We start from the raw sequence: 12232 nt of genomic DNA, 5'->3' as shown, positions 1-12232 counted from the left end.
GTGGGCAAATGCTTCTTTCATGTTAAGAGGCCAGCATATTACTCTCCTGCAAACAGACGACGAAACAAAAGCAAAAACAGACACTTTCATGGTTTTACTTTCAGTCGCATTAGCAGAGACCCTTTTGTTTTTTTCTCTCTCTATCTTTCAGTTCTCCTTGAGTTCTTCCCGTCCCTTTGTCAGCCCTTGGGGGTGTACTTGCACTTCTCTGTATTTAGGGGACTGCTTTCCTCTGCCAGTTGACAACATGTTGCAAACAGATTGTTCCCTGGTTCCTTGTGCTAGCAATATACGTTCTTCAAAGATGTAAAACAGACCAAAAACAAAGATTAACCACGGTTGACAAAGTGGATGACTAGTCCACGGCCAAGGAGTAGTCTCATGCTCTTTGTATCTTTGTATGTTCCTATGTGTGCATGTTGAGAGCAGCACACACAAAGCACCAAGAAAGTGAATAAACAGCATGTTACTTTAAGTAGAACAAGTCTGCTCAAACTCCTTTTCATACAAAAAATCTCTGGTGGACACTGCCATCAGATAACCAATGTGTCACCCAAATTTTGCCAGTCAAGATACAAGTACTATTAATATTCACCTGAGTCCTGGATGTACTGAAAGTGCCCTGTTCGCAGATCATCAGAGCTGTGTTCTGAGCGAGAACAAGAGGAACCTGGGGAGGGTGGTGGCTGGGTCTGGAAGGTCTTGGCTTTCGGGCAGTTTTCCAGCAAGTGCTCTGTCTGAGTGGCGTGATATGCTTGTAGATGCTCCGCCACCAGCTTCAGACAGGTAAGATGCTCTTGTCCCCAGAAAACCTGTTGAGCAAAAGTAGAGTGGCTAGATTTTAGGTGGGTGGAGAAAATGGAAGGATTTACCAAACTAATAAAGCTATAAGAGTAATTCATGGAAAGATCAGGTAGCACAGTGCATTTGGAAAACCTGCTCCAGAGCACAATTGACCCTAGTCAATTATAAATATTTGATACCACAATTTAGAAGCTGAAGGACACATTTATCCAGGGGTGCCAATAATTCAGGAGGGCACCGTAAATGCAGATGTTGGTCATTATTTTTCCTCCAAAACATGATGAGGCATTCACATGAGTCACCATTTTACAGTGCATCAGCAATAACACAACCTAGCATGCTCCTTACACGATGTCCCCATTCCCACACGCCACCAATGTGGTCCTGCTGGGGTTTGGACAAAGGACCAGGAATCTTTGAGGCAAAAGATTTTCACACATGGTGGGCGCTGTGTGCCTACTACCAACTAACGTGTGCATACAGATTTATGACTAAACTCTGAAAACAGGAAAATTCAGGGAGTTTCTGTCAGGCATTTGGAGAGAGAAAATCAGATGAAGAAATCGGAAGGAATTCCAGTGGTTTTTGTGCAGCACTTGATTAAAACACCACAAACACCAATATTTTCAAAAGGAAACATGCAATTATGTACTACGAGCAACCACTGAAAAAGATAAAGAGCGGGGTCACTCAGAAGTAGTGATGTGGAACAATACATTAGTAATAATGCAAACAGTTCGTCACATTGGAAAGGGGATTTCTCAGCTTGGGCATTATGTAACTTTGAGCAAAAAGCCACATATAAAATATAACCCGGCCTAGAAATAGCCAAATAATTTTCCATGACTTAAATGGCAGATGAGACCTGAAGTCACACACACACACTGTACTACAACTTAACCTGTTAATGCTGAATCCAAGAGGAAAAGCAGAATAAACAGACTAATCAGCATATATATACTATTGAAGTGAAACCAAAAAGAACTCAAAGTAAAAAGGAATTTCAATTGCATCTAACAATTGCAAAAAGTATTCAGCCCTGAATATTCCTGAGAGAAATGTTCTGCAACTATGACATATAAAGGGTATTTAGACCTGCAGCAAGCCTCCTTTCAAATCCAGCAGCAGTTTGGGGGGACCGGTTTCAGGTCCAGGGCTACCACTGTGCCGACACCACCTTGCCTCCAGTGAGCTGCTGCAAGAAAATGGCCCCAGTAGGAGATGGCTTCTATCCTTCAGCCCTGTTCTCATCAGCACATCTTGTAGCTGCAGCTGCACAGAAGCAGATTGTACCGCATCTGGGAGAACAGGAAAAGTGACAAGAAATGATGAAAGGTTACACAACCGTTTAGAAACATTGGACAAGGACGATGGAAAATGTTAGAGCACTCATACATAGCAAACAGTATCCACAGACATATTACATTACCTTATGAATTAGATGAAATACAGGAAAAGGCAATCAAACAGAATCAAGGTTTGTTGATTTAATAACTACCTTGAAACCTACAAATCCAAATAAGGTTGAACAGCTTGCAACTCAATCATTCCTGCCAAGAACTGTCCTAAAAAAAACGTGTGCATGACATCATACGAGTGTCAACACAGAAAGAACACCACCGATAACTGAAAAAAGGAGAAAATGTATGAAAAAATATAGAATTGAAATATTCTATGCCTCTGCTCCAGAGTATGCTCATTAGAGTATTACAAATGATAGAAGAACAAGGAATGCACTTTTACACTAACAAAGTGGACTACACTAAATCTTATTGAATAAACTTCTGAATTTGACAAACCCAGTATGTGTCCCATCATCTCACGTCGGCTTGGCCAACATGTTTTGAACAAGACAGTGAGACTGAACAAAAAAAAACCCTGTGGTGAAATCTGCATGATGAAGCCAAACACCCACTCATCCTGAAGAAGCAAACATAGCAAAAGCCACCACAATAAGACAGCACTCTCTGTCCTTCCATTTAATCGTAGATGGGTCATAACTGTGGTCACCGGCTGTCCAGAAGTTGGCCTCTAAGTCTTCATAAATCAGCAGACTCCAACCCCATCTAGTAGTGTTAACATGGCAGGGCTGAGCTGGTCAGTCACAGCACCGGCAACAGAAGAGCAGCCAGCCCATTGGAAACCTCAAACCAGAATGACTAATAATGCCCTGTGAAGTGGCCCTTTGCCTTTTGACGGCAGTTATGGTCCCACTGAGCTTGGCTCGGAGTCCTGGGAAGCAAAAAATAGAGCGTGCACATACAACTAGAGTCCGTATTATCTTACACAGATGTCAAAGGGGATCATTAAAAATATATTATATATATATATATATTTTAGCCTGCAGCTTGATTGAAGTGTCAGAAAAATGTGCTAGGTATAAATTGTGCTTTTTCTTTGTTTGCTTATATTCTCAGTCATCCAGGTCATAGCAATCTACAAAGGTGGAATTGAAGCAACTGGATTTTTTTTTTGTCAGGTGAATTTCTTGTGTTTTCTTATTTTCCAAACACATATGAATATGACCTTCTGCAAACATAGCTAGTGTGTAATACACAACATTTCACTTTTCAACAGCTATGACTAATTTAGCTTAGCTACAGTTAAATGTAACCGATACCGTATCAACGTCATGACATCTTTGTTTTTTTATTGACTTGGACAAAGAGAGTGGGGGAATTCTATCCATCAGCCTCAAACAAAAAAATGCAGCTGCATACAGGTAAGGTTGTTGCCAGTGTTCCATTTGGAAAGTGATATCCAGTGGACTACATACTTGGCACAGGATTCATTTGCCAATTCCTGTATCCAATCAATAATAATGCAAAACATTTCACATTCAAGCCACAGCTGTTTGCAGAAATTCCAGTGGGCTCGTCTGGGGTGATGTAGGATAGGTGGACTTTTAAGGAGAACTGGAAAGTGGGAGTGGAACAGGCGCTGATTAACTAACGACAGAGGGTGGAGGTTTGTGAGCGACGTATGTGGACACATATCCTTCCAGAATTGGAAAACTGACTAAGATGCATCTCATTCAAAATTTGGTGGTAACACTGCAGCAGCACTGTTCCAATGAAAGAGGGATTTTCTTGTATAAATCATTTTGAAAGATTACACAGGGATGAGTCATTTCTCCAGGCGAGATGCTCTTGATACATGTTGGCAGTTTACCTGCTGATGTCTCCTGGTGTTGTGTTGTGAGAGTTGTTATTTATTAAACAGGATTATTTTCATGGTGAGGATTTATTTGACAGCTCAAGGAAACCCCCGAGCAGGGTTGTTTAGATGTTGAATAGTGATTCTGAGTGGGAGACACAAATACAGACACATGCTAATCCATAGTTAAACTACAGAACGTATAAACTAGTGAGCCCAAAACCACACTACATGCTCTTTAGATCACACACAAGTGTTTAAAAACAGTACAATGGGGAATTACTGTAACACTCTCATCAACATTTATAGCCTAGTTGACCTCACGATGCTGCAGTTTGAACCAGAAGCACCAACAGCAGCAGCTCACAATAATTAGCTTAATTTGGAATGATTACTGGGCTTGGGGTGGCGGGGGGAATCACATGCCATTTTTCCATCCAGTCAAGTCAGACTCTTGTTGTAACCTCCTCTGTAACTGTATTTTGGGCCCCGGGAGATGAGTCAGCAGACAGCTAAAGACATTAAGCGGCATAACAGAAACGTGCAATAAAACTACTTGGAATACAGGAGCATGAACCAGGTGTCGGCAGTGTTCTGTCGAGGTAATCAAATACAATTTGTTGCGTTTACAGAACAAATGACACAGAAACTCAACAGGAAGAGATTCTAATGCATGTAATATTTCACCAACTTGTTTTTTTCTTTTTATGGGGAGCATGTTGATAAAAACGGAAGATTTTGGTAAATGCAGACATTGTAGGCTCTGCATAAAGGGGGAGGTTCTTGCTTTGACATAGAAAAATAATCCTGAAAAAGATGGACTGAAATTTGTGCACAGCAGAATGTTGACCTTTGACTTTAGCTACCTCAGCCATCTTGGGAATGTGAACCTTTGACCTTGACCGCGTCTGCCATTTTGGTTCACAAACCGCTGGAAATCTCTTCATAACATATCATTTTTAATACTGCAGTATCAATCCAATATTGTTTTACTGTCAGATTCATTCTAAGGGCCTGATTGCACCAGAAAGCTAAACACACAATGAGGAAGCGACAAAAGCCAGTGTAGAAGTTGCAAAACTATGCTTAAGCAGAGCTCTGAGTGGAAAATAAGCACACCTGCTGGTCACGTTGGAGATAAAAATAAGAGGTTCACACATGACCAACCGGGAGAACTTTATTAGGCATGGACATGTACAGTATGCACACGCAGAGTCAAACAACCACACACGGGGGAACTCCTACAGCTGTTGTTTCGGGGGGCAGTTGATGCTGTGTTAGCATTCACAGTTTGAAAGCCTTATAAGGTAACATGGCAAAATCATACTTGTATATAAACATGTACCGTACACGCATTCACTCATTGTGATTGGATTCCAAATTATAGGCTTTTAAATCATTTTTGGACTTTCGCTAACTTGTGGGCATATACGTTAGGTTCATACCTTACCATATATGTATGTGTGTAACTGTCGACTTCAGTACCAATCTGTGGACATTAGTAAATCAGCAAATAAGAACTCGACATATATTGGCCCTGTATATGATCAGATGAGGATAGCATATTCCAGGAAGCTTGGTGCATGCGTGGCTGACTGATGTAAAGAACTGGAACAATGTCAAAACGCTGAGAACATTCAATCAGAGACGTGCATATGCTAACCTTCACCTGTATAATATTCTACAGACCTGCCATTAATACAGTGCACACCAGCCTTTCTCTGCAGACTAACATATAACATGTCATTCCAGCAACTAAGTGGGTGGTGTGTATGGAAGTTTTTGTGAAGTAAAATACATCTCTGGCAAACACTTGGGTAAGATTAGATAGGATCGAGGCTGATTTACTGTCTCAGTTTCTTTCTGGCAGCCCTTATCTGACCACTGGCTGGCTGATTTATACTTCAGGGTGAACTGGTATCAATTAGATGAAACCTAAAGGAGTCATTACCTAAGTAGCAGAGCCCTCAGTAGACTAGCTGGGATGCTTAGAGTAATAGAAATAATATATTGTCACTCACCACAGGAATACACTTTCCACTTACCACTAGACCACTATAGGGGAAACTGGTTCCATAGGGGCGGACATCACAGCCCGAGTACAAGTGTTGTATGTCATCTAAGTCATTAGACGTTCCCTACGTGATAAATGTTGGTCTGTAACACATGTGCCAAGCCAATTCATTATCCAGAAGAAAAGGCGAGTAATGCTTGGGAAATTTTAGGAAACATGTTTTCATTTGTTGTCAAAGTTCTGGAATGGCAAGCGGAACAAAGACTGCAGATTCTAAATTCTTGTCTTTTATCACCAAGAACCTCCCATATCGCACACACGAGAAAGGAAAAACTTTTTTTATAGCGAAATTGCATGTAAGCGAAGCAGAAAAAAAGTTGATGAATAGTAATAGCTGTGTTCACATTTCTATACTTAATCGTGGCATGTTAGATTCTGCAGTGTGGGAAGCACTAACATTTATGTGCACATAAAGTGCGGCAAAAAGATAATGCTGTAGATATTTTTGTTCATTTTCCAAATTTACATCTTTAAAAAAACATAGTTTTAAAATAGCAATATATTAGTAAACATTTAAATAAATAGTTTATTGCTACAACTACGGGTATATTTAATTTTTATGTCCCAATTGTGATACTATAAGTACTGATGACATAAATGTTTATGAGTAGCCTATCTCAGACAAGGCAAATATCTAAGTCACATGAGGAAAAAAGTAACAATTCATCATTATGTCTGTTTCTTTGGCCTTTTCCACCTGTGAGTGGCAAGAGGAAACTGACAAGTCTGTTTTGTGGGAACAAATAATGAGTAATGAATACAATAAAGTTAGTTGAAGTAGAATAACAGAATACAACTTGGAACTGTGTTGCATTTTTTTTAGTGAGAAAACCAAGAGATTTGATCATCATTCAAATATTATCCAAGAAAACAATTAATATTCAACCGATTGACACAAAATAAATATTGGGTCACTGTCACATTGTTGCAGACGTTTTTCGTTACAAGTGTGCAAGAGCAAATTACCCTAGTAGTGGGGTGGTAAGGTTGGGAGGAGGGCTAAGGGTGGCAGGGTGTCACGGCTGTTGGGAGGGGTCCACAGAGGCACTGGACCGAGGTGAAAGCTTGGCATGTCAGACTACACATGCACATGAAAAAGTAGGCGTGTGTGTTCGTAGGAAGTCGGGGGCACTCTTTGGGCAGTCTGACGGAGAGTTGAGAGATTAGGGAAGGTCCTATTTCACGGACCTTTGGACATCTGTTCTCTCTATTTTTGCCTACCTCCCTCCTTTCTTCCAATGAACTATGAATGCCCCTCTACCTTGGGGAGTGGTGAGCCGTGGACGGAGGGAGGGAGGGAGGGATGTGGGGCTCCCACTTGCTTTTCATTAACACAGGATCTGGTAACACACCTCACTGTCAACCTAATCCCCCCCTCTCTCCATCTTGTTCCTTGGCAGAGCATGGCTGCTCTGACCAGGTACAGATCCCCAGATGTTAGAGCAGCTCGAGTCTCATGAAGACAAGCCGGCCGGGGTGGGTTGAGTGCAATGACACATTCAGGCGAGACCTCCGTTTTGCCCGCTTTCTCGCCTACTTTATGCCCTCTATCATATCTCATTCTTTCCCTTTTTGCCATTCTCTTGTTCACTGACGTCTTTTTCCAGTGAATCTTGACTCCCCTCCACAACATCTGCTCTTTGCGCATTGATTAATTTTGCCTGTATCCTCATTCTGTTTCATCTATTTTGTTTTTCCTCAATGTTTCATCAATCTTCTACAATGCTTCCTTTGAAACTATTTTCCTTCCCTCTTTCTTTCCCCTGACCTTATGTCTCCTTCCAAGCACACTGACTTTCTGGTCAGTTCTGCCATGGTTCATCAATATCAACTATCATCTACTCAGGGCTGGGAGAGCAACACGAGTAGCAGCGGTAGTGGCAGATATTGTACCGGTAGTCTTATTACATTCTCCTGTCTAACATCTCACATATATACAGCCAGTCCCGTGGGGGTCATTTCAACTGACTGATTGAGGCTACTCCAGATGAAATCCTAACTTCCATCTGAGTAAATTTCCAAGGTATCTTTTTTCAGAGGTAAGGACTGGACAGAAGAGTCCGGAGTGGTGAGTGATGGAGGTGATTCGGCTAAGTTAAAAAGAAAAAAATGTAACGTTGTGAGAGAGATCTATCCTAACAAACAATCAGTTGTTATAATTGAAGACATCTGCCTTCTTATGATGGCAACAAATCTGGAAAGACTGTGAGAAGGTATTTTGGGGGAACATAGACAATTTGGGATATGACAGACGTGTAGAAGAGTCCTAGAATTCTCCAGTGAGTAAAAAAAAAAGGTGAGGCAAACAAGTCACTCAACAGCAAAGTTTTGGACATCTGCTTTCAAAATACTCTTTCCCACACACAAGCATACACTGACTTTCTGGTATTCCACTGGCAACATCGACAACTTTCACCCCACGTGAACTTTTCAACATTCTTTCACTGATGGGGCCAAGAGAAGAAATATTAGCAACCATAATGAGCTAGACAAAAAGAAACCACACAGGTTTTCACCAAGTGCTCAAATAGGAATTACGAGGAAGCAAATAAAAGTTTTGCAGCATATTGTGACAGTGTTATATTTATGGCAGTGCCGCTCAGAACAGATGTGCATGTCTACATAATCTTGCTGGGACATATCAACAACCAGTTTGGAGACAAATTGCATTAATATCAGTAAAACAACTTTGGTCCAAACTAAATATTTGTACCGTATCTCCTGTCAATTTGTAATTCAATGACGGCATGTTTTTACCAATACAGTGAAACTTGTATGGAAAACAATAACCATCCAATGATTAACTTTGAACACGTGCTTTCTTTCCCTTATAAATGTCCGCCAGTGCTTCTTTTTGCTTCTACCTTTTTAAATAAAAACAGAGGGAAACACCTTTCTTTATTACGCAAAACTACATAAGGCACGATGGAATTTTTTTCTCCCTATCTAAAGATCTGACCAAATCTGAGACAAACTAGCATCCGGTAACAACTTGTCTTCACCCTTAAGAGGTTCCATTGTGCATTTTTGTCAACGTCAACACATCCGAGATGGAAAAAGCTGATGAAAATTGGGGCAGCATGTAGTATTGTTTCATTGTGCAGTTAAGTATACTAAAGTAAACAAAATGCAAGTTGTTGGAGGTTTTAATTAGACACTGACCCACACATATCAAAGTATAATGTAATCCTATATCAGCATCTGTAAAACAGATGTAGGCACTTATGTAGCCCTGCTTCAATTTTGTCTTTGTCCCTCAGCAACCGTCGTGAGAGGTTCCACAGCAATGTAGTCTGTACAAACTAGCCACTTAGAAAAGAAACTTCTAACTCCATGAGAAAGAGCCACTGTCTCTGGTTCTTCTGTTATAATTAGCAATGCATGCACAAGCTGTTATGACTGCAGATGTGGTTAAGCACAGAAGTGAGAAATGACATTTAAATGCACACAACGGAATGCCACAAGGACATTCTTTTGCGTGAGGATAAAACATGGCAGTGACATTACTTCAAAGCTGATGAACAAGAAGAATACTGATCAAGAAGGCTGTGAAAAGCCCCCACAAGACCATCTTTGAAGGCACGATTTTGTTTTGTCGACAACAGCATTGTTTCACAGTTGCAAGCACAAGAGAGGGAGGGGGGGAAGGGGGCTGCGAATAAATTTGTAGTCTGACAGTGATGCTAAAAATTTAGTAGTCTGACAGTGATGAAATGGTCAAACTTTGCAAACATGGCCAAATGTGTTTTATTTCTCAACATACTGTCCCTTGAGGTCCAGTCACTTCTTCAAGCGGTGTTGGATTCTCATGGAATAATTCTCATCCTGACCCCTCAAAAAGCAGATATGACCTTATCTTCCCAGCCAATGAAAAAAAAGAGTGTGCCGAATCAGGAGAATATGGACGGATTGCAACAGACTTGGGTGCGAGAGCATTTTCCTGGGAAAACAGAACCTTTTTTGTCAGTTTTACAAGCTGTTTTGACTTCATTACCTTCCACAGCTGCCTCAGCAAGTTGGTATAGTGACCTTTATTGATAGCATAGCCTTTCTGAAGGTAATTAATGTAACAGTTTGTTTCCCAGAAGACGGAGGCCATCACATTCCCTGCTGATTAAACCATCTCGACTTTCTTCGGTGGGGTAGAAGATGGATGTTTCCGCTACATGAACTGCTGTTCAACATTCATCTTGAGTTAACGTTTAAGAAAGCTTCACAAAGTGCTACTTTTGCATCATCTGGTGTGCTGATTATGTGTTCAAAGTCATAGCACCCATTGAGCAGAAACCTTGGACATGTCATTCCAGCAAAGCTACAGTGAAAAGTGTACTGTAGCACCAAGCAAATCCTTCAATGTTTCGTAACTACGATTACTGCTCGGTTTGTGAGCAGTTTAGCAGTCTTCTCTCTTGTTAATTACTACTCATCACCCTTCTTTGATAGCGATACCTGTCAGAATTGTAGCCTATTTGTTGCCATGGAGACAATGATGAAGAGTGATTTTTAGAGAAACTGCTATTACACCAAGGTGGCTAGCCACCCGCTGCCTGCATCGTAGTCAGACAGGAAAGAACATTTCAAACGGTGCAAGATGCAACAATGACAACAAATGCAAATATCTCTGCACTTCTGAAGTGCAAATGTAGATGTGAAAATTCCCAAACTAAAGGAAAGAAGCAAGTAACCCCCTTGTATACAAACTGTCCAAAAATGCTGCCTTTGGATCATTCTAACCTTGAGGCATGTAATTTGATGAGACTTTGTTTTGAGTGAATGAATTGTATTGCTATTGTCGACTACTTTTCATTTTTGTACAACCGAGAATGCATTAATTTTTCAGAAGCGATTAACACATTTAAACAAGAGGTTTTGAACTCAACTGTAAAATGTGATCTTTTATCTTAATGTTATTTCCATGTGCACCAAAACAAATTAGTTTTACTCACCCTCAATACTTGGGCCTGTCTTTAAGTTGAGATTTCCCATCAGTGATGACACAGACACAGTCACGCTGGGCCTCATCGGATGGGCCTCCGTTTCCAGGACAACCACAATCTGTGTAGTGTGGAGCGAGACCTTGTGGAAGGACAAAGCCAAGGCATCAATGCTGCTTGCTTTACTCGGGCCTTGACTTGGATAGGGTGGGGAAAAGGCCCTGGTTGGCATCTTGGCAGGTGATGAATGAGAGGTGAGGGTGCTCCATGTGTGGTTTGGCAAGATTTTCTTCAGGTAGGCTTTGGTCTGCTCCAGTTTGACCAGTGTTGGGTTGATTTTCAAGGGGCGGGAGAACTGTAAATTCAGTTCGGCTGTCAAGGGAAGCAGAGAGATGGAATTAGAGGGATAAAAAAAGATGAAAACACACTGTACTATCAACATTTTACCACAAGTTCCCTGGAATGGATTTAGGGCAATATTTTAAAAACCAGACAATGTGCTTGACTGTGTAATATTTATGACATGGTGAGTTAGGACGATATCAAGGCTGCTAAAAGGAGCAATGCTTTCAGTGAGGAAGTGACAAACGCATTGTCATCATGCTTACACACACATACACACACTGGTCTTAGGGCTTTGTGGGTGTTCCGACTTCTGTGGTTTTGCATCAGTGAATGTGAAATTGCAATTTTCTAGTCTATTCATTTTATGATAGGCAATTTAGTGATGGGCTATTTAGTGTGTGCAAATGCTAAAACAAGTCTTCTTAATGTTAGTGTTAACCCAGGACGCGACCTGAATAAATAGGGAGTTGGGTACGGTCCCTGCTAGTGATTTGAAAATCCAACATAACAGAACAAATTTCATTTGGTTCCATAAAAAAGGGGACAGGCTTCATCAGTGTTCCACTGAGCAAAACGTGCTGCTACCAAACCCACGGGACGCTGCATTTTATCGCATCTCATAAATCAAACTTCAAGTCCTTCTCTCTAATCGTTCAGCTTTGCTTGCAAAAATGTGTTTGAGAACAGATGGTCTCAGTCTCACTCTCCTGTTCTTATAATCAAACATATACAAAACATAAATGAATGTGGAAGAGCATGAAAGGGAATCTTTCCTTTATGAAAGACATAAATTCAAGGCGTCTTTTGCTTGTGCCTTTGTGCGCTGCAGTCTTCAAACACTTGACTGGAATTTACAGAGACACATGAATTAACTCCATGCCGTGTTACACCACTTCCATTATCCCATTTTTCCACTTGG

At 40.9% G+C, this 12232-nt stretch overlaps 1 protein-coding gene across 2 annotated transcripts in view; it reads right to left on the bottom strand.

The window, feature by feature from the left end:
• Positions 1 to 12232, bottom strand: part of LOC119136390 (vacuolar protein sorting-associated protein 13B-like) — a 211690-nt gene that overhangs the window by 48794 nt on the left and 150664 nt on the right. For both annotated transcript variants that reach the window (XM_037274793.1, XM_037274792.1), the window contains exons 38-40: positions 10981 to 11340; positions 1900 to 2102; positions 596 to 812 (exon numbers count right to left, since the gene is read on the bottom strand). In XM_037274793.1, the coding sequence (XP_037130688.1) occupies positions 596 to 812; positions 1900 to 2102; positions 10981 to 11340 (780 nt within the window). The remainder of the gene's footprint in view (positions 1 to 595; positions 813 to 1899; positions 2103 to 10980; positions 11341 to 12232) is intronic.

The sequence above is a fragment of the Syngnathus acus genome, chromosome 16 (assembly GCF_901709675.1).
Source record: "Syngnathus acus chromosome 16, fSynAcu1.2, whole genome shotgun sequence".
Classification (NCBI taxonomy): domain Eukaryota; kingdom Metazoa; phylum Chordata; class Actinopteri; order Syngnathiformes; family Syngnathidae; genus Syngnathus; species Syngnathus acus.
Note: the sequence above shows the minus strand (reverse complement) of the source record. Positions and strands in the feature narration are given on the sequence as shown.